A 27,775-nucleotide genomic window follows, 5' to 3' on the forward strand; every position below is an offset into this window, starting at 1 on the left:
AGTTCACTGAACCCCAGTCAAACGATCCCGTTTTTGGGTATAGTTCTGGACTCACAGTCTATGATGGCGCGGCTGTTGCCACAGCGCGCGCTGGACATTCAGCGCGCAGCGAGCTCTCTCCGCTGCGGCGCGACCTTCCCGCTCAGGGAATTTCAGAAGATGCTAGGTCTCATGGCCTCAGCATCACCAGTTCTTCAGTTGGGCCTGCTCCGCATGCGCCCCTTGCAGTTCTGAAAGCGCGGGTACCGTGCAGAGCGTGGGTATCCGGTCGGCTGCGTCTCAAGGTCAATCAGAGCTGTGTTACAGCTCTAAAACCTTGGACAGCGAACGACTGGTACCAATCAGGTGTAAGCCTGGGGACTTCCTCGAGAGTGAAAGTGGTGTCGACGGACGCCTCCACCTCGGGATGGGGAGCGCTGCTCGAGGGCAGACCGTTCTTTGGCCTGTGGTCAGAACGAGAAAAGCTCCGACATATCAACTGTCTGGAAATGCTGGCAGTGGAAAACGCGCTGACGCGCTTTCGTCCCCGAATCAAGGACCATCACGTCTTAGTCCGTTCGGACAACATGTCTGTGGTGTCCTACATAAATCACCAGGGCGGTCTCAGATCCCGAGACCTGTACAGGTTGGCGGAACGCCTCCTGGTTTGGGCTCAGCACAACTTGCGCTCGCTGAGAGCAGTTCATGTGCCTGGGCTACAGAATCTGGGTCCAGACAGACTGTCCAGAAACAACATTCCAACGAGCGAATGGTCTTTACACCCACAAACAGTCCAGCTGCTGTGGGAGAGATTTGGCAGAGCGGAAGTGGACCTCTTCGCGTCCCACGAAAACGCTCACTGCCCCGTGTTCTTTTCCAAGAATGAAAGCGCGCTGTCCCAAAGGTGGCCTCGCTGTCCGCTCTATGCTTTTCCCCCCGTCTCCCTCCTTCCTCAGGTGATAGAACGGGTGAGGGAAACGAAATGCTCAGTGCTGCTTGTAGCACCACTTTGGAAGAACCAACCATGGTTTCCAGATTTGATGCAGTTAGCAGACACTGCCCCGTGGCCAGTGTCGTTGAGGAGGGACCCCCTCTCGCAGGCCAGGGGCTCGATTTGGCACCCTCGACCAGAGTTGTGGTCCCTCCACGTGTGGGCGCTCAACGGTTACCCGCTGATCTCTCAGTGGGAGTGCTAAATACTATCACTCAGGCTAGAGCTCCGTCGACTCGACGGCTCTATGCTTCAAAGTGGTCGGTATTCTCCAGCTGGTGCACAGCTCGGGGATGTTCACCCCTCGATTGTGAGGTGACGGAGGTTCTCTCCTTCCTACAGGAGCTGTTGGATAAGGGCAGAGCCCCCTCCACGCTCAAAGTTTATGTGGCGGCTATCGCAGCGTTCTCTGAAACAACGCATGGTCAGTCAATAGGAAGGAACGATTTGGTCATCCGCTTCTTCAGGGGAGCTAGGAGGCTGAATCCTCCCAGACCTCCCTCAGTCCCTGTATGGGACCTCTCTACGGTTTTGGAGGCCATGAAAGGTTCCCCTTTCGAGCCCATCCAGACGATTAGCCTCAAACATCTGTCATTTAAGACAGTGTTCTTGCTGGCTCTCGCTTCAGTGAAGCGCATAGGTGACCTGCACGCGCTCTCGGTGAGCCCGACGTGCTTGGAGTTTGGGCCTAATGACTCAGGAGTCATACTCAAACCTCAACACACCGTTTCGGGCTCAGGTTATTTCCCTGTCTGCCCTGCCGGTGTCGGAAGAGGAAGGAGACTTAAGTTCTCTTTGCCCTGTTAGGGCTTTAAGAGCTTATGTGTCTCGCTCTGCTGTCTTCAGACAGACTGAGCAGCTGTTTGTCTCGTTCAGTGGACGTTCCAAGGGAATGGCTGTTTCGAAACAAAGCCTATCCAGATGGATAGTTGACGCCATAGCGTTAGCTTACACTTCCAGTGGTCTTCAGTGCCCACTGGGTGTCAGAGCGCACTCCACGAGAGGCGTTGCCTCGTCGTGGGCCTGGTCTAGTGGGATATCCTTACAGGATATATGTATGGCGGCAGGTTGGGCCTCGCCGTCTACATTTATCAGGTTTTATAACCTAGAGGTTCCCGCCTTACAGGCTAAGCTGTTGTCGGTGTAGCTGAATCAGTAGTCTGATTGGAACACTGAGATCGCAAGCGCAGCGCGCTGCCGACTGTCATATGGGCAGTATTGCGTAAGACCCACATTCCCACATTAGTCAGGCTCTTGCCTTGACTATGTGATGTCATATTATCGCGTCTGCGGACGCTGCTATATATGGGGACGGAGGGTTCCCCCTCCTGTTCTAGGACTCTCTGTGAGTCCCTCTAGTGATTGTGCACTGTAAATCCTGGGCTTCGCTTCCAGGTTTATTGGTGTTTCATCCCTGCACGCACGGCGTTTTACATTGGGTTCCCGCAGCGTCTTAGCTAAGACGCAGTACGAGAGAACTCTCGTAAGAGAACGTACTCGGTTACTAACGTAACCTCGGTTCTCTCTAGAAGAGGGAACGAGTACTGCGTTCCCCGCCGTGCGTACGATTCACTCTGGTTCGCTTCGGCGATGAAATAAATCAAGTGAGTCAGCCTTTTCGAGCTACCTTTATAAGGCTAGGCCACGCCCGTTTCGGCGGGAAGTGGCAAGGAGGGCGCGAAGCGCCCTCATTGGTCTGATGTTGCATCAGCCCTCGCTCGATAGGCTTATGCAGTTGCCGCAGAGCAGCCAATGAGCGAGCGAGCCGTCTCGCCTATGGCTGTATGCTGCTGCAAATGCGCTTTACAATATTACAAAATTAAGGATAATTTTTTGCTTCAGTATTTCGTGAAAAGAGACTTTTCCCGCAGCGTCTTAGCTAAGACGCAGTACTCGTTCCCTCTTCTAGAGAGAACCGAGGTTACGTTAGTAACCGAGTACGTTTTCATCCAAATAACATGTGCTGAGTGAACGATCAGCAATCAAGAGCATTCAACTTGCGCGCTCTCTCTCTCTCTCTCGTCAGTTAACATTAATAATAAGCTACATGCCTCGTTTTATTTTCTTTACCATTGACATCCGAATGAACAAACTTTCCACTGTTGTCTGTTTAAAGGGATGTGCTCGACCAGCTCGCGCGTCTATGCCTCAGTTCACCTCGACAAAGCACTCGCGGCGGCCAGTTTCGTTTCGCAAAATGTACGTGGTATCGGTGCTTGGTATCAGTGAATTTTTATGAGTATGAGTACGAGTATATGAGGACAGTATCGGCCCGATCCCCGATGCCAGTATCGGTATCGGGCCATCCCTAGTGTGTGTGTGTGTGTCAAACAAGAGATATCACCTGTTATCCTGTGACAAGCCTGCTAATCTGTGTTGCTGTATCCGCTCATGAAGCCTCAAGAACAAGAAGTCCTGAGGCTTTCTCCTGACTGTTTCGGAAAAAGATTCAAAGCTTCGAGAGTGTCGAGAACAGCGCCATCTGGTGCTTATTTAAAATAAAGCAGCCAGAAGCCTGTGTAAGCTCTGTCAGATGAAGCAAGCACAACACACTCCATAGTTTCAATGTTATGTGTTTAAATAAAAGCCTTACATGTTTGTGTTTGATTTGTCCATTAAATGAATTCATTTACCCATTAAAGTGTGACAATAAAATATAACATGAGCTTATATGATTCAATAAGATTTAATGTAGGCCTACTCTCTTACACACACACACACACACACACACACACACACACACACACACAGACACAGACACAGACACAGAGAATAAGGACATGTGTGATAAGATCATCTGTTGTTAAATTTGGTGACACTTGGCAGTGATAGTATAGTGATAGTGATAGTAGTCGAAGATAGTGATAGATCAAGTTTTTAATTATTTTCATTAAGAAATAAAAGCTGTTTCACAGTGTTGGGGCTGAGTCTATTTCTCCTCTTTGACAGTACTTCCCCAGCCTTAGAGAACACTCTTTTACATGGTACAGAGCCAATGTATATAGATGGGGGTACACATGCTTCTGCATTCTCCAGTATTCAAGTGGATCTTCAGATCTTTGTATGTTTGTCTCTGTAAGGTATTTATCCACTTTTACGATCGCATCAGAAGTGGCATTTGAGCTTTGTTTGGTCTACAGCACTGTCCAACAGAAGCCAAAGGTTTCCATCTTAGAAGTTTGAGGAGAAAAAAATTTTGATTGGGAGTGACTGTACATGTACATTGACTGAATATAAGACACATCGACGGTCAACAATTATAAAATACAATAATAAAAAAATAATAAATAAATACTTGAGCTTGGTGCTAAATTCTGCTTTTAGCCGTTTGACAGCCTCTGTCATTTTAGTTTGGTTAAGGAAACCCAACTTTTTAAACCTTGGGTCCGGCAGAGTTGCCATGGTCATTATGTTGAGCGACTCCATATTCCAGATATGTTCCCTCAGATGCCTGATGAGGTTTTCAGTTAATTCCTTTGTGATTTCCATGGTTAACCTATGAAATACAAAATGATTTACTCTGTGCAAAAATAAAACAATAATAAAAAAGACATAAAAATTTGCTAATGAGTATTCTACATAAATAAAAATAAATACCTAATTTGTTCAACCTGTAATGAATGGTGAATCATTTTTAGCAAAGAAATTACTTTGGAGCCAGACACTCGTTTTCCCCCGGACAGCTCTACTGTGGCCAGGTGAAATGGGGCGAGAACATATACAGAATTTGCTGTATGGCTTCATAGTCCTGTGCATGAATTTGAGCTATATCAGTTTTAAGTGAGGCAAGGGATGCTCCCACAGTTTGCCTTTCGTCATGCAGCCGTTGAAGCATGTGGGAAGTGCTGTTTCGTGTTTCCACTTCATTCACTAGAACTGGTCTGTTCATCTCTTGCTGCACCTGGGTCAACATTTCTTTGGCAGAGGTGCTGCTTCAAAAATAGGTGACCACTTTTTTTCTTTGTTCCGAATGTCACACAGAGCTGATACCTGATCAAAAGACTTTTTAACCATGCTGTTAAGTGCATGTGCAATGCAAACTGAATGTCTCACTTGCAGAATTCTTGCACAAGCAATCATGCCCTTATGTCTGTGGTCTCCCACCGTTTTGGTTAATATTTGAAAATCGTCTGTTACCCAGGCCTAAGACGGTAAACCAGACAGGCTGCGATGGGTGTTTTGCCCCAAATAAAGTGCCCCCTGGTCCCACTTAATATTAAATGTCTTTAACTAATATGTAGCCTACTAACATTTAAATGAACCATTTGATACATCTGTACATTCATGTTTTTACATATATTTATGAATATAGGCTACTGTAATTACAGCTGTAATTAATTTCTGTAATTACACTGCCGACCCTTCCCTTACACCTTAACCTTAAACTTTATCTATATCTCACCTCAATAGCAGCAAAAGTGTTTTCATGAACACATGAAATCTAACGATGACTTTTATCAGGGCCGTGCACAGACATTTTAAGGGGCAGTGGCCTAAACCAAAAAAGGGGCACTATTTTGTTTTTTTGGGGGGGTTGGCACACTGCCAACAACAGAAAATTTAGTTATTTGTATTAGATCTGATCGAGAGTACAATAATTTGATTAGACAAGCAGCTAATTCTAAGAACGTGGATATGTTGTACACAATGCTGGACAAAAAAAAAAAAAAAAAAAAACGGCCCTGGCATTTTGGCCCAGACTGGCCAATATATGATCATAAACAGCACCCATCTTTGCACGCCCTTAAATATATGCATACCAACTCCAATTCCTTAAAACCACTAATGCCATGTAATGAGTGAGTATATGAACGAGTGAGAGTTAACAGATGAAATAAGTAAAAATTTTACATTTATTAATACAGTGATGAATCCTAAAACAAGCTATAAGCTGCACTGGCATAGCAATACCAGTGTTTTGTGTATTTTAATGTTAAATTCATCAATCTGGTGCACTTTGAGAGTTCAAAATTAAAATCTCCAACCCATATTCAATGTGCAAATTAAACAAAGAAATTCAAACCTCTTTTAGTTACAGTGTCTATTTACATTACACCTACTACATAATAATAGTTATAATATTAATCAAATGACAGTAATAGCCATATTTTGTAAAACAATAAAGGAAACTTTCATAATTAGTTTTGTACCAATTTCTATACTTGAAAGAGATAAGCACATTATCTTTTATTTTGACGGAAACTGCATCAAGCTTTTATTTTGGCGGAAAACATGGTTTACAAACGCCTCTCATTAAATTTCTAGTGAATTGCGGTAATCGTCAACTATACAGATGTAATTCCGATGCCAAAGTTATAGCCAAGGTTTTAGCCCTTCGACTAGAGGATAACTTGCCCTTCATAATAGGAATTGACCAAAATGGCTTTGTCCGAAATAGACAGGCCTTCCATAATATTAGGCGAGTACTTAATATTATTTATGAGAAGAATGGATCAACAGACTCATGTATCTTATCGTTAGATGCAGAAAAAGCATTTGACAGAGTTGAATGGTCTTATTTATTTGATGTACTTAGACGTTTTGGATGCGGTCAGAACTTTTGCCAGTGGGTAAAGATTTTATATCATAGCCCGACAGCAGAGGTCCTTACAAATAATTTAACTTCCAAACCTTTTAATTTATATCGCGGGACTCGTCAAGGTTGTCCACTCTCTCCGTTGTTATTTGTGATGGCCCTGGAACCCCTGGCAATTGCGATTAGAATGTGCCCAGGTATAAAGGGAATTGAAATTACAGGCCTAGAACATCGGATTTCGCTATTTGCAGACGATATAATTGTTTATTTAACTAAACTTAAAGATTCGATACCCACTCTTAACAATTTGATTAATGACTTTGGAATATTTTCGGGATATAAAATTAACAAATCAAAGTCATCTATACTCTTTCTTAATGATCAAGAAAGGCTGAATCCAACAATTCAACATCCTTATAAAACCTCTATCGATGGATTTAGATATTTAGGAATCAAAATTACTCCACGGGTGGAGGATCTGATTGCGTCCAACTATACTCCCTTGATAGCTCAAGTAAATGAAAGTTTAAATAGATGGATGTCTCTCCCTCTCACCATTACCGGAAGGGTGAACACCATTAAAATGAATATACTCCCTAAATTTCTATATTTGTTTCAATCAATTCCCCTAACTCCTCCTCCTTCCTTTTTTTCAAATATGAAGAAGACATTTGTTAAATTTATTTGGAACAAGAAACGCTCCAGGCTTCGTTTATCGCTTCTGTACCTTCCATTCGAAAGAGGGGGGTTACAACTCCCTAATCTTTTATGGTATTTTAAGGCAGCCCAACTGAGAGCCGCATGTTTCTGGTTTGCTAGTCCATCTCATACTCCATGGGTTCAAATTGAAAAAAAAGATGCAGGAGAATTGAGTCTTGATACATATTTATACTCTGACTCTGTAAGGAGACTCAAACAAAATACAACTAACCCATTTGCTAAAACCACTATTTCAGTATGGCACGAATCACAAGCTGAGCTGGGAGTGACACCTGTATTATCTCAACTTTCCCCTATTTGGGGCAATGCAATGTTTACTCCAGGCAAATCAGACTCAGGCTTTAAGTTGTGGTGGCAGAAAGGCATACAGAAAATAGCAGACCTTTATGTAGAGAATACATTGATGTCCTTTGAAATCTTAAGGGAAAGACACAAAATCCCCCAGTCTCACTTTTTTAAGTTTCTTCAGATCCGTAATTTCATACGATCTAAGATTCATTCATATCAGTGTCCTCCCTTAAGTATTTTAGAAGAATTGGCAGTTAAAAATCCCAATGATAAAGGTAAAATCTCTATGATATACAGCCAATTTGTTAATGCCTCTAAAGACTCAACAAATCATAAAAGACTGGCTTGGATTGATGATCTCCAAATGGATGTCACTGAAAATGAATGGGAAAAAACTTGTGCCCAAGCACAAACATTATCAATAAATACTCGTTTTAAATTGATCCAATATAATTGGTTAATGAGAACATACATAACACCTGAAAAATTGAATAGATTCAATCCAAATATACCAGATATCTGTGGAAAATGTACAACTCATAAAGGAACATTATTTCATTGCATCTGGCAATGTGAGCACTTACAATCCTTTTGGAAAGAAGTAATCAGTGTATTATCCAAAATTATTGCTAAAGAAATCCCTGTTTGCCCCAAAATCTGTATTCTTGGTCTACTTCCACCTGCCTTATCTTTGAAATTACATGAACAGAAGCTTATAAATCTGTGTTTATTGCAAGCGAAACGCCTGATTGCCATACACTGGAAAAATACTTGTTGTCCATCTTTATCACTCTGGATCAAAGAATTGTCTTCTTGTATAGCAATGGAAAGACTGACTTACTCAATCAAACAAAAAAAGCACATATTTTACAAGATCTGGGACTCCTTCCTTCATTTTCTGGAACAGAATGGAAAGACTCTTGGGTAATACCAATAATGTGATCTTGGGCTTTTGTTTATTTTATTTTATAATTGTTTTATTTTATTTTTATTTATTTTTTATTATTATTTATTTTTTATTATTATTATTATTTATTATTATTATTATTATTATTATTATTATTATTATTATCTATTGGGTGTGAATATACCTTTATGGTTCTCTTGTTGGGGTAGGGAGGGTGTTTATTTTTTTTTTTTTTTTTTTTTGTGAAAATCCTGTATTGTATTTGTATTGTAATACAAAATAAAAAAAATATGTTCACAAAAACTATACAGATGTGGAAATGATCTGTAACTCGGTTATGGGTTCCTACACTCATGACATGGCCTAAGTGTTTTGAAAGTAGTTCTGCTTACCGCAGGCTCTACACTCTCTCATCTCTCTCCTGATCCTCCTCACTATCATCATCTGCCACAGGAGCTGATGAAGGTCAGAAAACATACACTACCGTTCAAAAGTTTGGGGTCAATAAGATTTTTAATGTTTTTAAAATAAGTATCTTCTGCTCACCAAGGCTGCATTTATTTGATTAAAAATGCTAACAAAAACAGTAATATTCTGAAATATTATTCCAATTTAAAACAGCTGTTTTCTATGTGAATATACAGTAATGCTGTTCTTTTGAACTTTCTATTCAAAGAATTTTGAAAAAAAAATTGTACACAACTGTTTTCAACATTGATAATAATAATGAATGTTTCTTGAGCATCAAATCATCATATTAAAATGATTTCTGAAGGATCATGTGACACTGAAGACTGGAGTAATGATGCTGAACATTCAGCTTTGATCACAGGAATAAATTACAATTTAAAATATATTAAAATAGAAAACAGTCATTTTAATTTGTCATAATATTTCACAATATTACTGTTTGTTTTTTATCAAATAATGCAGCCTTGGTGAGCAGAAGATAGGCTACTTCTTTTAAAAACATAAAAAAAATCTTACTGACCCCAAACTTTTGAACAGTAGTGTATATTTTGACACATTTTACAGTGTCTGCTTCAAGGGCCTGTTTCTATTTTTTCAAGCTGTTTTTCTGCACATTCCTTGCGTTTCTTCTCCATCTTGCTGACTATTTTGACAGATACACACTAACACTGCTGCACGCTCGCTCACTCGTTTAAAGCTCGTTTCCCCGCTCCGGTGGGGGTGGGGAAGAGGGGCACCTCAGTCGATGAGGGCAGAGGGGCAGTGGCTCTAGCCACCGGGCCACCCCCCTGTGCACGGCCCTGACTTTTATGTAAGTACAAAGTAGTTTACACTATAAAGTGTCATACAGTTGATATCTGAAAAACATATTGACAAAGGAAAAACACCCAAAAGTTAACATTCAGCATACACAATTCAATGGTTAATATGAACAAACATTTAAAGACTAAACAACTGTTAACATTACTAAACAAGTAAAAGGGACAAAATAAAACAAAAGCAAGCTGTAAATAATGATAGTGATTCTACATTACAGTGAGTGATGCCACATCACAGTTATTTGCAGTCATAAACAAAAAGTATTCAGACTTCATAATAATACTAGGTAGGAGTGCACTTTTATCTGTTAAACTCTTAACTGCTAATTATTATTATTATAATTTATTTTTTTACAAATGTTCAGTGGGCCCTAAATGTGAAAGACCAATTTTAGATTGAGTGTACTGTATTTGTTCTTTCTCTCTCATTTACACAGAAAACATATCTAATGTCATGGTCATTGGTTCAGAAGATTTATTAATAGAGGGCGACTCATCTGCGAACATCACCTCTGAGGGAACTGGCAGCATCACCTCTGTGCAGTGGATGAAAGATAACAGTCCTCTGTCTCCTAGCAACCGCATCATCTTCTCACCTGATAACAGATCAGTGTCCATCAGTCCAGTGCAGAGATCAGACAGTGGGGAATATCAGTGTACTTATAGAAACCCTGTCAGCAATAAGACAGCAAAACACAGCCTGATCATCAACTGTGAGTGTTAAACATTTAAACATCAAGATGACTTGAGCTCAAACCTGATGAAATATAGACATACTTCAGTGCTCAGTTTGTCCCTCTGACAGTGAGTCTCTTGTGTTTGTTCTAGATGGACCAGAAGATGTTTCTATTGAGGGTCCAAAAGTGGTGGATTTAGGGGTTCCTGTGTCTCTGTCTTGCTCTGCAAATTCTGAACCTTCTGCCTCATTCATCTGGAGGTTTAATGAAACAGACACCAGTGTGACCACACACACTTTCATCATAGAGAAGACTGACTTCACACACAGTGGAGATTACGAATGCACTGCCTGGAATAGTGTCACGAAGAGAAGCGTAACCTCACAAAGACATGCTTTACTAGTTAAAGGTAAGCAGTTAAAACTAACCTGAAACTTGTAAACATATGATAAGCAATGCCCTCACTTTAATGTATCACTTAATTTACCACTTAAAATTGTTTAAAATAAAAACTATATATAAATAAATTGGCTGCTGTTTTAGCTGGTGTTTTAAATTACTTTTACATTTTTGATGAAGGATAAAGTATTGTGTGCAGCACATGATCTTCGTCTGTTGTTTCTTGTGTCTTTACTTAGGACTGACAACAGGAGCGATAGTTGGGATTGTCATTGGTGTTTTAGTGGCAGTTGCTGGCATTTGTGGTCTTATTTTCTATTTAATAAAAACCAAGATAATTTGAGTAATTTTAAAATCACATCACAGCTTTAACACATTTATTTTAGTGAATTTTGTCAGTGATTGTCTTTGTCACAACTTGTGTCTTGGTCATTAATAATCTTTGTAAATCAAAGTCCTATTGATCAAAATCCCATTTTTATATGATACTATACCATATCAAGAACAGTCATTACAGTCATTTTCCCTTAAAACATGTTAATATTTTAGTGGTATTTCATGCATAATAACAAAATGTTCTCAGTGGAAATATAACTGTGGTAAAATAAACTTTTAACAAATTGTATTTATCTTTACACTACAGCCCAAAAATAAATGAACAACAAAAAGGACAAGCAAGTGGAGGTATGTTTGTTATTTATTCTTCATAATACCAACATCCCAGACAGCAACAGTGTCGGCCCGTTCCGGGCTAGATCTGGATTCAGCGTGTACCATATGCGGGACGGATCTGGGCTGACACTATGTTGCTGTCTGGGATGAGTTTGATCTGATTGAAACAGAACAACTGTCTTTCCCAATTGTAACAAGATTGACTGATAATGACCTGTAAAAGATTTCAGTATCAAACTCACTGAGTGTTTCTTTCTTTAAACAGCAGCACAAAACATACAGGAGCCTGTGAGTGACTTTCAGTTTTTGTTTTCTACTCAGCACAACACTTTTTATGCAGCACAGTCAGTATGATTGGCATTAGCACTGTTTAATAGTGGGCTTTATGTTTCACCATTTAAATATCAGCAACATACTTTTACTTCATGTGACATCATCATTGTATATGACATTGTAATGTAAGAAAAACAAATTAATTTGTTTTTAATTTGCTGTTTGTAGCACTATGAAAGAACCCTTGATTTCCAGATGACTAGTGGAGATGTAAATATGAATGAAAGGAATATATATGTGAATCAAAGTCAAACTAATGACTATGAAAATGTAAAACATGGGTTTTCAAACAGACCAAGGGCTCCTACACCTCCACCAGGTGAGCAGTTTCAGAATATTTATATCCATTCTGTCCTATTTATACTTCATATGTGTGCTTTGGCTACATCACAAAATAAGAGCTATTTATTCTGTCCTGCAGTTGCAGACATTCAGGAAATCATTAGATTCTTTTATTTTATTACATTTGTTACATTCAGGTATCAAACACTCTTCCTGTGCGCCAGCGAGGAAGTGAAGACACTGAAACATCTACTGTATACTGCAGTGTTGTATCTTCCTGCATACTACACATTTCACACAGTTTGTGATGTTTCTATTGTTACATATGTATAGAGTATTTGCAGGTCCATGTGAAATCTGACCACACAAAACGCAGTAGACAGCAGATTTAACACTTCTTTACAAAGTATTTAGGCTAGTTTGATCATATTTTCATTTACCAATATAAGAATGTGGTTCATTCAGCTTTAACACATTTCACCATCATAAAATCCATTTAGATTTTCTCCCAACATCAGTGTAGAAACTAACAAACATGCACATGATCACGGTCCTGCTAATGTGTAAATTATCTGCAATATTTGAGCAGTCTGTACTTAATATTCATTTAAATGTTTTCACTATTCCAGTTTTCTGATTTCTTCTGCAAATGTGTTTGTCAAATGATGTTTTATATTTGTATGCTAATATTTATCTACTGTTGATCACACAGATACAGTTTTTTTTAAATTGCTGACACAAGTGGTACTTGAGTGAAACCATTTACTCATGCACACATCATTTGTTCTTTGTGCTTAGAAATCAAAACTCATTGTTTTGAGAAAGAAATAATTTATTTTTTATCCCCTTCTTTTCTGTTTATAGTGTAAATATACATAATTTGATAATTTAGAAATCAAAACTCAGTGTTCTGAGAAACATACATTTTCCACCCTATTGCATTTCTGTTTGTTTTGTAAATATATAATGAATATGCAAGTCATCCTAATTTCTAGTGCTTTACAATACAGATCGTTTCAAAGCAGTTTCACAATAGTAACGAATTCAACTGAAAAGCAGCCAAAAGTGTCATTTTTCAGCTCAAGTCAGTTGATTCAGTTCAGTTACAGTAAATAACTGTAAATTATAGTAGTGGTTTACATTTTTAACATCTGTGTATAGTTTGACGTGTATATGACTAATCAATTGATGGTTTGTGTGTAGTTACTATGCAAAAAGAAGTGTTTGTTTTTGCAAGAAATGTGTGATGTTTTGCATGTTATGTGTATTTTCTGTGGTTTTGTGTAGAATTTCAAGAAATGGAGCCCATAGTTTGAGAAATTGTGTGTAAGCAATTTAAAAATAACACTAAAACTGTCTCTCAGAATTCAAAAGAAAAAGTCATACTCATTCTTTTGTGCACTAGGCAAATAAAATAAATTTACATTTATGACTAAATTCCCCTTTAGACCTGAACACAACGTCACTTGGAAAAGAAACAAGGAAGTGATAAGTTTTGGTAAGCAAATGTATATTGCTTTCTTTCATTTATATGGGAGTGATCTTGTTGTTGTTTTATATTTCATTAATATTTTTCAAATAATTCAACTACTGTTTTGTTATTTTATGTGTAAAATGTATATTTAGCTGATCTATTTTCTTGTTTATTCTACTTTCTTGTTCTAGTTTTCAGCTCTTTTATATACATGTTTTTCTTTATGGTTTACAACTAACATGCATCTGATAAGGAAATATAGTTAAACTTTAACTTTGATTGTGTTGTTTCATGAGGATGAGTGAAGTTTGTTCATTATAAATTAACTCTAAACCCGCTGCAGGGTCACAAACTTATCAAATGTCCACCTTTATCAGTAATCACATCACAGTCTGTGGTACATATTGTATATAATGTGTATACAATCATTTAACAATTGGAAGTAGCCTAAGGTTTAGTGCATTCTGAAGATTTACTGTACCAGTTCTCATTGTGAATGTGGGATACCACTCACTTTATACGTGTATCACAATGTGAAATCAACCACCAGTAATGAGTTGGCAGTAACCAAAAAAGCAATTAAAGGAGGCATTTTGCATAAAGTAATGTCAAATCTAAAAATGTGGTCTGTAAAAGTGGTACATGGGACCATAGAAACCATGTCTGTTAAAGAATGATGATCCATCCATAATGTAGTCCAACTGGGTCATGTTCTATGGTAATTGGTGTCAATTGATCAATATCCTGAAACTTTCATGATCTAAACATGGAATTTTGTTAATCAATTTCCATAAGAACAATGCATCAAGAGTAATGCAGTTACTTATCATTTTGAACAGTTGTATCAATTGATAGTTAGACCATTGTAATGAAATAAATCCATCTCATCTCAGATGTAATGTGTGAGTTGCATTTTGAAATGGTAATACTTTGATGTTACAGTAAAGGGATAGTTCACCCAAAAATGAAAATTAGCCCATGATTTACTCACCCTGATGCCACCCTAGGTGTATATGACATTCTTCTTTCAGACGAATACAATCAGAGTTATATTAAAAATTGTCCTGGCTCTTCCAAGCTTTATAGTGGGAGTCAATGGGTATATTTGGAAGTCCATCAAAGCGCATCCATCCGTGATAAAAGTGCTCCACGCACGGCTCTGGGCGGTTAATAAAGGTCTTCTTCACTTCTTTTAAGTGTAACAGTTATATATGTAACAGAAAAACATCAAGACTCACTTTTCATGTTGAGGTAGGGCCAATTATGTATCTTGTGACCGCTTTCGTAGACAGACCATAGAGATTACCTAAAATAATATCACAGTTTATATTTTAGTGTCATGTAATTTTCTTATGCTGTATTTGTTCATTAATTCTTATGCCTGTTTGACCGTGCTCAAAGAGTAGTCTTCATCTAAAAACTGTACAAAGAAACAAGATGTAAACGGTGTCATCTGCTAGTGGGGAAAAAAAACATTTTCAATGTCATCATCATCATCATTTTGTAAAAATCATCATCATTTTGTAAAATCAAACTTACAATAGATCAGAAGAGAGGGTTTCTGTGTTATGTATTCATTACTGCTAAATGTCTCTTTTCTTATACACCGTACACACATAGTAAATTGTGCACTCTTAAAGGGATACTCCACCAGACAGTTTCTGGGTCCCATTGACTTCCATAGTATATTTTTTTCCTACTATGGAAGTCAATGGGACCCAGAAACTGTCTGGTTACTGACATTCTTCTAAATATCTTCCTTTCTGTTCAGCAGAAGAAAGAAATTCGTACAGGTTTGAAACAACATGAGGGTGAGTATATGATGACAGAATTTTCATTTTAAAGTGAACTATCCCTTTAATTGTTGCATAAAGCTTATGCCCGAATTATATCCATAGCCTTCACAAGGGCAGGTAACCTTAGTCCTCAAATGTTATTGCGTTACAATAATGTGGTACAGTCCCTCTAACAAATCTGAAAGAATCTATTTACATATATTGTAAAATGTTCATTACAACTTATGGGAGGATCTGGGAGTGTTTTGTTTATGTCAACTTATACTATTTGTATTGTTTTTTTGTTGCTTTTATTTTATTTTATTTTTTTGCATAAAGAACTACTTCTTCAGCTCTTGGATGTTAAATAATTTGAAATGTTTGTCAAAAGAAAAATCATCTGTTATCATGGTTTAGTTGTATTGTAAAACACTGCTTTTTCTTAAAGGGACTGTGTAGCTTTTTAGGTATTTTATTATCTAAAATCAATATTTTTATTAATAAATATGCAAATTGAACCTTTGTTGAAATAAGAACAGTACATTTTATAAAAGAAAAAATACTATCAATTACAGTTTTTCTCGATTGCTTAAACACTATAACCAGGCTTTTGAACTAAAATTTCAAAACCATAATGCCATTTATCAAAAAGCACACCCATTTCACTAAACTATAAACACTATTCCTTGTTTTGACACATGAGTCAGATTTGTTGAACTGTCACTGCAAAACTCTACACACAAATCCCTTCATTTCTCATTGCCTAGACCATGTTGTCATTTAGAAAGCACTAGCATTCAGTATTGATGACCCGGGGGGGTCCCAGGAATCCATTGTTCAAAACAGATCATCTGACCTTTGACCTATTTAGGCCTATACTACAGTAAAGCAGTGATTGGTTAGTGATCAGTTAAGCAATTAGTGTTTGCACATATGAGGAGTGTGTGTGTGACCAGGTGAATAAGTGTAGCATTTTGATTGGTTGTGTTTTGAAAAGGAAAGCAAGTCACTTCCTGATAGATCTTTGTGTTTTAGGTAGAGAATTGTGTGTAGTGTTTTGAAAAAAGTGTTTTATGCAATTGAAAACTGAGTCAAAGGCTGAGAAATAGCTTATGGTTTTGAAGATTTGGCATGTAGTTTTGCACTTTGAGTGAGAGGTTTCAAAAATCATGTGACATGAAAAGATTTTGTGTGTAAGCAGTTGGTAAAAACTTTTATTGCACCAGTGTGTAAGACTATGTTCGCTGTAGTGTGTGTGATTTTGAGGGCTTGTGTGTGTGTCTGAGGGCAAAGTTTGGTTTTTCAGCAAGAGTGAATGGTTTTGAGTGTAGAGCTTCATTTTGACCTGAAAATAAGATGTTTGGGGAATTGGGTGAGACGTTATGGATTTGTGTTTACAGTTTTGAGAATATGAGGCATAGTTTCAAGAAATGTGTTTAAACAATCGAGAAAAACTGTAACACTCTTTACCATTCCAATACAATTCCATATTAGAATAAGGTTTGTGTGTGCTCATATGATGTCATATGATGGTCACACACATCTTACTGTAAGTAAATATACAATTTTTTTTAGAGGAGAGAATAATATATATATGTATATATAAAAAAGTAAAACAGGAAAAAAAAAAGTGTTTTGTTTTGTTGTGTGTGTTGTACTGTGTAGTACATGAATGAATCAAAATGTGCCAATGTATCCACTGGTTGTGTCTTTTGTGTTCATCATGTGAAAAGGTTTGTGATGGGGGGAACCATAAGCAACATAACTTACCAGTTTTGGAAATGTTGTTTTGAATTCATTGCACCAGTGTGTTAGACTATGTTGTAGTGTGTGTGATTTTGAGGTCTTGTGTGTCCTGTCTGAGGGCAAAGTTTGGTTTTTCAGCAAGTGTGAATGGTTTTGAGTGTAGAGCTTCATTTTGACCTGAAAATAAGATGTCTGGGGAATTGGGTGAGACGTTATGGATTTGTGTTTACAATTTTGAGAATACGAGGCATAGTTTCAAGAAATGTGTTTAAACAATCGAGAAAAACTGTAATGGTATTGTGTCAGAAAAGTATGAAGAAATGCTTTTAAATTTTTGTTCAAACTTTAAAGCAGGATCATCCATTGAAAAAGTGTAATACAAATCATATACAGTATTTGATATTGGGGGAACATTGGAAAACTAGTGTCATTTAGCTTAATCTTGGGTTTTTAAGGGACATTAAATATTCTCATGAGCCCCATTGACTCCGGAAGTCACGAGTTCTGAAGACCTCTCATGTGTAGATTCACTCAGTTGAAAAATGCTGTTTTGTAATTTACACATCTGAAATTAAGGACTAACTTGTAGAGTCTTTAACACCCTCCAAAATCGAGGAGGTCGAAGGGCATGTGTCCATGTGTGCTTTAGTATCATCAGCTCTCCCCAAAGTCTGTTCATGCAGCCAACAGACAACCTGTCGCATCAACAAATGGTAACATTTTTAAATTCTACATATATTTTGAGTAGATAACCAATAGTATATTTTCTGTAAAGGTTTTCACCCTGTGTGTTTCCACACTGATTAAGGATAGTTCGGAAGATGCAAGGAAAGTAAAAATAATATACAACTGATATGTGCAATAGATCATAGCTAAAAAGTAAGATTATGCTTTGAATTACAGGTTTTTTTGGATTGCTTAAGCACGATTTTCAAAACGGGGCCTGTGTTTTCAAAACACTACACACAATTAGCACAACCACACACCCAATTAGCAAAACACTACAGATCCTTTGCATAATTAAACACTCTTGTAAAAACTATACACTTGTTTAAAAAACACACTTTGTTACTATATGAAACACACGTTTCACATTACTATACTCTGTTTGCACGAGTTACACTCTGCTGTGATAAACTTAACACTTTTAGCACTTCTACTTCCCTATGATTAGAGTAGGCTACCATCAACAAAGTACAAATATAATGTAAATTCACACTAGACATTGTCTCTTCGCCTAGCTGGATCTGGCCAGAGAATTTCATCAACATCGCAGGCAATGTTGTCATTAGCAAGACACCTTGGAAAGAAACGTCTTGAATGACGAATCCATCCTTGCATTGCTGCTGCCTTGGATGAGGGGTACCTCAGCCTGGAGACGGAGATCATATCATACCTTCCACCGCCATGCCGAGAAAAACTCTTCTATAGGGTTGAGCAATGGTGAGTATGGTGGAAGATATAGGACGATGAAATGTGGATGTTGCTGAAACCAGTTCTGAACCAGAGCAGAGCGGTGGAAAGACACATTGTCCCAGACAACAATGTATTGCATATGATCGATTTGATTTGCTGCTGTTATGTTGTGCAATTGGTCCAAGAATGTAAGTATGAGTGCTGTGTTGTAAGGGCCCATATGGGCATGGCGGTGGAGGACCCCATTCTGTGTAATGGCTGCACAGAGTGTTATATTACCCCCACGTTGCCCTGGGACATTGACTATAGCCCTGTGGCCAATGATGTTTCTTCCCCTCCTTCGTGTTCTCGTCAGGTGGAACCCAGCCTCATCTACGTAAATGAACTCATGCTGAATCTCCTCTCCATCCATTCGTAAAACTCTCTGAAGAACAATGTCAGGCAAAATTGTGTAGTTCAGTGTAGATCTAGTATACATATTACAGTACAGTAAAAGATTATGAGACAGTATGCAAGATCACACTGCTAAAGTGAATACATACCTCTGCATAATCATGCCGCAGTCGTTTCACCCTTTCGGAATTGCGCTCGAAAGGCACTCGATAAATTTGCTTCATTTGAATATGTTTTTTTTTTAGGATGCGTGCCAGTGTTGATGTTGAGACCTGATGGATATCGTTGAAACTGGCGTGGTTATTGACAATGTTAGCTTGGAGCTGATTGAGTGTTATAGCATTGTTGGCCAAAACCATGTTTACTATCTCCCTCTCTTGCTGTTCTGTGAACATAGGAGGCCTTCCCCTTGTCGTTCCTGACCCTCAATCCTATATAGAAAAAAAACAAAAAAAACAGTATACAATAGTACAGTAATTTCACAGGAAAAGGTAACAGAAGTGCTGATAGTGCATAGAATACAGTACTGTAAGCAGTTACTGAAACCGTGCAGATGTTTTTGATATGATGATATTTTTACAATACCTATTTTCCAGTCGAAATGTTCTTATCACACTTGCCACTGTGTATTGGCTTAGATTTGGCTGTACTCGTAGTCCAGCCTCCCTCAGAGTCAGGCCGTGGTTGACAACGTGGTCAACCAGTGTTGCGCGGATCTCATTTGTCAGATTCGGTCCTCTTTGAGCACCTTCTTGTCTTCCTCTTCCTCTTGTCTTCCTCTTCCTCTTGTCTTCCTCTTCCTCTACCTCTAGCATGGCCTCCATCTCTTCCTCTGTTGATTCCCCTTCCTCCCCTTCCTCCTCCTCCTCCCCCTCCTCCTCCTCCTCCCCCTCCCCCTCCTCCTCCCCCTCCTCCTCCCCCTCCCCCTCCTCCAACAAGTGTGAGGTTGACAATGTGCTTATAGTTGTGCAAATATGGGCTGATGTTTTGCTTCTTGAGTGTAAGGTTTTGCTAATAGTGTACTACTTTTAATTTTAGTGTGTAAGCAATCCAAAAAAACTGTAAAAAACGAATCATTACAAAACTATGAAGATTTAAAAACAGAGTAAAATAAACAAAACTTTTTGATATGATTTAAATGAGCATTTATAAATTACAGCTTTCTCTCAGTGTAGCATCCTGGAGGGATCTTGAAGGCTATGGGGCACACACACATTGACCATAAAGAAACATTTCTTTCATTGTTTTTTGGGCCTTCAGTAACGCCCTGGACCTCCGTAATTCAAGTAACAACATTTGTTCACAATTCATCAACGCAAACTCACGTGTTTGTGGTAATCTTAGCCCTTAATTAGCCACTTTTTGCCACACAAAAGCTCAAGCTCTCCTGTTGTTTTACAAGTGCGAACTTGGTCCTAACTAAATTTCATTCAGTGCTCACTAAATATGAAAGACTCATTTTAGATCCAGTGTCTTTGTTCTTTCTCTCTCTCACACACACACAAAAAAAAAAAAAAAAAATCTGATTTCAGGCTTATTGGTCCAGAAGAATCATTAATAGAGGGCGACTCATCTGCTAACATCACCTCTGAGGGAACCTGACTACTGGAAAGGTGTTTTTTTATTATTATCATTTTAAATGATTTTGACAAAACTTCTGTTTTTATGTTTTACTGTAGTAATAGAAACTTTGTAATGATCAGGAACTGATGTAGCAAATTTTAAACTTTAATGTTGTGTCTTCATTAAATCTGGGTACATCAGATTACAACATTGATGTTAACATTCCATATGATTTCAAATGTATTTTCAATAAATTTAAACAAACATAATGTAAAATCAACACCACATCATAACATTGATTCAATGACATTACTATTGCTATTTTGTTCAAATTTCAACAGTGTTTCAGAATAACTGAGGGTGCAAACGTATAATGTTGAACCAACATCACATTATAGCATTGATTCAACAACAATACCTTTGATATATATTATACTGTATATCATTTTTATTCATTTCAACAGTGATTAAACAACAGTGTTGTAGAATCAACAACACTGTAACTTTTACTGAATAATATTACCATTGATTTTGATCATGTTTAAAACTTCAACACTGTTTTAATAATAACTGAGGGTGCAAGAGACGCTAATTATTATTGTAATTTTAATTCAGTTCCATTGACATTGATGCATAAGTGCTTATTTAGCATGATTTAAATGGTTTATTGCCATCTGGGACCTCTTTCTCTTCCTCCTCCTCCTCCTCCTCCTCCTCTTCCTCCTCCTCTTCCTCCTCCTCCTCTTCCTCCTCCTACTGTGGCAAACACACAAGAACAGTAACAGACTATTCAAAGCACAACACTAGAACAGTTAAAAGTTCTATAAAACAGAAAATAATTATTAGAAGTACATAATTTTTTCAAAATATATATTTTTAAAAATAGAAAGTATCTTTGTATAAGTGGTAAATTAAGGTTAAAGCATTGGTTATCAAATTTCAGGTTAATTTTAACTGCTTACCTTTAACTAGTAAAGCATGTCTATCTGAGGCACTTCTCTTTGTGACATTATTCGAGGCAGTGCATTCGTAATCTCCACTGTGTGTGAAGTCAGTCTTCTCTATGGTGAAAGTGTGTGTGGTCACACTGGTGTCTGTTCCATTAAACCTCCAGATGAATGAGGCAGAAGGTTCAGAATTTGCAGAGCAAGACAGAGACACAGGAACCCCTAAATCCACCACTTTCGGACCCTCAATAGAAACATCTTCTGGTCCATCTAGAACAAACACAAGAGACTCACTGTCAGAGGGACAAACTGAGCACTGAAGTATGTCTATATTTCATCAGGTTTCTTAAAATTTTCATAAAATACAATAATAAAAAATAAAATAATAATAAATAAATACTTGAGGTCTTTCATCTTCGGCCCTGATGACATTACCACATTCTGCTTTTAGTCGTTTGACAGCCTCTGTCATTTTAGTTTGGTTAAGGAAACCCAACTTTTTAAACTTTGGGTCCGGCAGATTTGCCATGGTCATTATGCTGATCGACTGATGAGGTTTTCAGTTAATTCCTTTGTGATTTCCATGGTTAACCTATGAAATACAAAATGATTTACTCTGTGCAAAAAAATTATAAAAAAAATCAAAATTTGCTAATGAGTATTCTACATAAATAAAAATAAATACCTAATTTGTTCAACCTGTAATGAATGGTGAATCATTTTTAGCAAAGAAATTACTTTGGAGCCAGACACTCGTAGTTCCTCGGACAGCTCTACTGTGGCCAGGTGAAATGGGGCGAGAACATATACAGAATTTGCTGTATGGCTTCATAGTCCTGTGCATGAATTGGAGCTATATCAGTTTTAAGTGAGGCAATGTATGCTCCCACAGTTTGCCTTTCGTCATGCAGCCGTTGAAGCATGTGGGAAGTGCTGTTTCGTGTTTCCACTTCATTCACAGTTTAAGAACTGGTCTAGAGTCTGTTCATCTCTTGCTGCACCTGGGTCAACATTTCTTTGGCAGAGGTGCTGCTTCTAAAATAGGTGACCACTTTTTTTTGCTTTGTTCCGAATGTCACACAGAGCTGATACCTGATCAAAAGACTTTTTAACCATGGTGTTAAATGCATGTGCAATGCAAACTGAATGTCTCACTTGCAGAATTCTTGCACAAGCAATCATGTTAGCTGCTGCATCTCTGACAAGACACTTCACTTTGTCCTTGATTGCCCACTCCATCATGACATTCTTTTTCACCAGGGCCATATTTTCCGCTGTGTGCCTGTTTGGGAACTTCTCAACATCCAACAACACTGTATTCAGCTTATAACTGTCATCAATGTAATGGCAGGTTATTGCAAGATATGCATATGATAGAAGTCCACATTTCCGATGTTAGAGACACAGCAGTTGTTAGCCTTGGCCTTCCTCTTTGCTTCTTCATATTTTGATGCCACCATTTTCTTTAAAGCCTTTTTGAGTTCACAAAACATTGAAATTATATTATTATAGATACAGATATATTATATAGGTTATACATATTGACCTCTGCTAAACTCACCTGTCTGGTTGGGATTATATGGATCAAGGGCATGGATGAGGCCCCTGAAACCCTCATCCTCAACCACTGTAAATGGCTGCGAGTCTTTTATGACCATGTTGACCAATGCCTCATCAACCATTTGCTTATGAATAAAAATCATGAAGCAACAGTCCTACTTTGTGTGCTTTTATGATTGTTCTGGGGCTGTGCAGTCTCATGTAAAGCTCTGAAATGCCTGGATGATGTGCTGTTTCCATACACAAGCTTTGTCACACACCAAGCATCTCACCTTCTGAAAAAAAGTTATATGAAAGTAATAAATTACATAGGCTACAACAATAAAATAAGTTAAATTAAAATTAAAAATTAATAAATAAATAAAAATATATATATAAGAAATGCATACATACATTGGAAGTTATAAGCTCAAAATATTCCCAGGTAGGGGAAGTCTTCCTTTTTTTGGCTGTTGCCATTGATCTAAATACAAACCCCTTCACCAAACACCAACACCCTATCCCCTATCCCCTAATCACACCCTAACCCCAAATACCAACACCAAGTTACCTAAAAAACACCAAAAGTGCAAAGATTTTACAAAAACAAAAAGACACAACAACAACAAAAAAGAATAGCCTAAGTAGTGACAAATAAATTTTGGTTATTTAAATGTAATGTATTGATTACAGTTTTTGCCCGTTGCTTGAACACTATAGACACATGCTTAAACCAAAGTAACATAACTTGAAGTTGTTGTTACTATACCTTAAACAAAGTGTAACCATACCTTAAACAAAAGCGCTCCTTTACACTTTAGTTGCAATTCTGTAACACACTTGCTCCTTTCTGCAACACACTTGCTCCTAGACACTACACACTATTTCATACATAAGACACTTAGTTCAAAAATGAAATCTCAGGGTACCATTGGGAAAACACATCTATTCAAAATACAACACACATTGGTTAATTGAAAAGACATAGACACACACCTGAAAACACTTACTTACAAAACTGAACACCAATCAGCCAGCTACAAAAAGGCCCCAGTTAAGCCATTTTGAGAACTTTGCAAGCATGGAGGCAGGGAGAGCTAGAGGCAGAGGGAGAGGCAGAGGGAGAGGGAGAGGGAGAGGGAGAGGGAGAGGGAGAGGGAGAGGGAGAGGGAGAGGGAGAGGGAGAGGGAGAGGCAGAGGGAGAGGCAGAGGCAGAGGCAGAGGCAGAGGCAGAGGCAGAGGCAGAGGCAGAGGCAGAGGCAGAGGCAGAGGCAGAGGCAGAGGCAGAGGCAGAGGACAGAGGCAGAGGCGGAGGCGGAGGACAGAGGCAGAGGCGGAGGACAGAGGCAGAGGCGGAGGACAGAGGCAGAGGCGGAGGACAGAGGCAGAGGCGGAGGACAGAGGCAGAGGCAGAGGCAGAGGCAGAGGCAGAGGCAGAGGCAGAGGCAGAGGACAGAGGCAGAGGCAGAGGCGGAGGACAGAGGCAGAGGCGGAGGACAGAGGCAGAGGCAGAGGCAGAGGCAGAGGCAGAGGCAGAGGCAGAGGCAGAGGACAGAGGCAGAGGCAGAGGCGGAGGACAGAGGCAGAGGCGGAGGACAGAGGCAGAGGCGGAGGACAGAGGCAGAGGCGGAGGACAGAGGCAGAGGCGGAGGACAGAGGCAGAGGCGGAGGACAGAGAGAGAGAGGAGGACGTGGTCAAAGAGGCCACGCAAGGACCATTATTTCGGATGACATAAGGGCAACTTTGGTGGACCATGTCATAAACCATGGCCTGACTATGAGGGAAGCTGGGCAGAGAGTCCATCCTAATCTAAGCCGCTTCACAGTTTCATCCATAATAAGGACATTCCGACTGGAAAACAGGTATGTCTTCAACTCTCTACTCTACTCAGACTGTATCTAGAGTATTTACAGTACTGTACCATATCACATTACTGTATCACATGTATTGTATTCCAGGGTGGCTAATGCTCCTTTTTCAACAAAAGTGGTAGTTTCGTGAAACATACCGTGATAACGTGTTGAGATGTTTCAGTACTGTGTATGGTAAATACAGTAAAATTCAGTATACACAGTACTGTAAAAAAGAAGCAGACGAGAACAATTTGTGGTTGCATTTTTCTACAGAATGGCTAGAAGACCTACTGGGGGTGGACGCCATCGCCTGTTCACCCAACAGCAGGAACTTGCCATACTGAACCTAGTCAGAGCAAACAATGCAATCCGTCTCCACCAGCTACAGCAACAAATACTTGCAGATAGGCAAGTATTCAACAACATAAATCGAGTAAGCATCACAACTATCAGACGGATCTTGGTAAAGCACAACATGACCATGAAGCAACTGTACAGGGTCCCATTTGAGAGGAACAGTGTCAGGGTCAAAGAACTTCGACATGAATATGTACAGGTAAGTGTTTCAGTCCTTTACATTTACAATAAAGAATGGGTGCAGTCCAGTAACAGATGAATATGTACCACTGGATTAGTACCACATAGATACATTCAGAAAGCTACACAGGTACCTTTGTGGTGGGATGGGTCGGTTCTGTATGTGTAAGTGTATAGTCCACAATATGTATTTTTTGTTACAGAGAATCTTGGACATGGATGGAGCTGCACAGCCGCATGAATGTATTTACATTGACGAGGCTGGATTCAACCTTAGCAAAAACAGACGACGGGGACGTAATATAATTGGCCAAAGGGCAATTTTGCATGTCCCGGGGGAAACATCACACTGTGTGCTGCCATAAGTCTTCGAGGGCTACTGCACCATCATGCCAAACTGGGTCCCTATAATGCGCAACACATAATCACATTTCTAGATACACTTCATGATGCAGTTGTACAGGATGGACCAGAGCAGCCCAGGTTTGTTGTTGTCTGGGATAATGTTAGTTTCCATCGGGCTGCTCTGGTCCAGAACTGGTTCACCAACCATGATCAATTTGAAGTTCTGTACTTGCCCCCTTACTCGCCATTTCTAAATCCTATAGAGGAATTTTTTTCCGCTTGGAGATGGCGCGTATATGACCGCCAACCACATGCCCGTATGCCTCTTCTGCAGGCAATGCAACAGGCCTGCGGAGACATTGAGGTGAGGTCAATCCAGGGATGGATTCGGCACACAAGGGGATATTTTCCCCGATGCTTAGCGAGAGAAGACATTGCTTGTGATGTTGATGAGATCCTGTGGCCAGACCCCAACAGACGGCAGGATCCATAAGCCCACTTACGCACAATTGTGTTTTTCTGTGTTTACAGTAGTGTATTGTTTGTTTTTATTTTTGATTTAACTGAATTTACTGTACTGTAAAATATACTAATGTAATGATTTTGAAAACAGTATTTCATTTTTTGGTTGTTGTTAAAACATGCCCTCTGTGGAACTGAATAAAAACATTGAAAACAAAAGACTGCAGTTTTTTATATAAAGTAGACTAGTGTGTTGCTGCTGATCTGAAAGTGTATTCATATGATGCAAGTGGATATCATTTTGTCATCAGAGTGACATTTGAACAAAGGATTGTTAGGTTTTGATAGCAGAGTTTCAATTTGACATAGATGTGAATGGTTTATTTCCCAGTGTTTTGTCTTATTTGCTTGTGTGTAGAGTTTTGACACAATGAGCCAAATTTAGCAAAACGTGTGTAAGCAATAGGCAAAACTGTAACTTTCAAAGTACAGCACTCTCCTCACAAACCCATCATCCAGACTGAGCCAACAAGGACTCGTTAAATAATTTGGGGTTCGAGCCTTCTGACACCCAAAGTGAAACGCTAAAGTGTAAAGAGTCACGTGATCGACGACAAATGAAGCCTCGCTTTCTGTCCAATCACGTGACTCATGGGAAACCAATACACACCCCGATACGGGGCTTCACTAGAAATTGTGTCGCATGTGTGAAATGTGTGGAGTCAGTGCTCATCATCTCCTGTATGCAATTCCTGACAGCAGCTACCTGTGCCTTTCACCCTGCCTGGTTGCAGCCTGGTCCTTTTCAGTTTCATTGTATCCGCCTACGGTCGGTGTAGAAGATTGTATTATTTAGAAAGTAAGTAATTTAGCTACATATTTGTACACTATTATTTCCTCTGTGTATGACTTTGGTTTGACTTTTGGAAGCCTGAAGAAAGGCATGGAATGTTGCCTCCAGCAGAAAATTCTATTCTGAGAAGTCACATGGTAAAGACCTTTACCCACAAATATCTATAGGGTGTGTTGCCATTTTTGGAAAAGGTTGTATGGTATATATGTGTGAGCTGAGCAAAAATCTGGAGCAATCTTCTGCAGAGGATGCTCGGCTTTGTAAAGTGTAATATTTCTGGCATCAAAGATCTTTGAGAAGTGATTTCACAAAAGAGAGAAACCAGAAAGCAGACAGCCTATGTTTGACATTTATCTGATCCTCAATAAACCTCTGCAACCAGCTTTCGCTTTTGGGTCCTTTTCGCACTGTGACAGTCAAACCAGGCTGTGACTGCACAGGAATGGTGGAATACCACATTGTCCCATATTTGCTTATAGTTTTTCTTAATTGCTAAAACACTAAAACCCATTGGCTGAACAAAGTTCTCAGTTGCCTGAAGTCATTTAGCTAATTGTGCAGTCTGCTGTCAATACCTTAAACCATTTCACATGGTAAAACAAATTTGCAGTTTCAGCAAAACTCTAAACACATTCTCAAAACACATTCTGCACTCTAATGCACATGTCATCCATACTGGTAAACAGAAAGAGGAAGAGGGGGAGGAGGGCAAGAAAGGAGGAGGGACAATATTGCTTGTGATGTCGACGAAGTGCTCTGGCCTGGCCTGACCCAGCCCAAAGACAAGCAGCACACTGA

At 39.0% G+C, this 27,775-nt stretch overlaps 1 protein-coding gene across 1 annotated transcript; it reads left to right on the top strand.

Moving 5' to 3' along the window:
• Positions 1–10,002: 10,002 nt before the first annotated feature.
• LOC311077134 (cell adhesion molecule CEACAM20-like) lies at positions 10,003–11,129 on the top strand (the record flags this gene model as incomplete). Its single annotated transcript, XM_084138947.1, has 3 exons — positions 10,003–10,423; positions 10,539–10,796; positions 11,026–11,129. The coding sequence occupies exons 1-3, from the start codon at positions 10,165–10,167 to the stop codon at positions 11,127–11,129; spliced, it is 621 nt and encodes a 206-aa protein (XP_083995073.1). The 5' UTR covers positions 10,003–10,164.
• Between the last annotated feature and the right edge of the window lie 16,646 nt (positions 11,130–27,775).

The sequence above is a fragment of the Abramis brama genome (genome assembly GCF_963993115.1).
Source record: "Abramis brama genome assembly, contig: SCAFFOLD_97, whole genome shotgun sequence".
Taxonomy (NCBI): Eukaryota; Metazoa; Chordata; class Actinopteri; order Cypriniformes; family Leuciscidae; genus Abramis; species Abramis brama.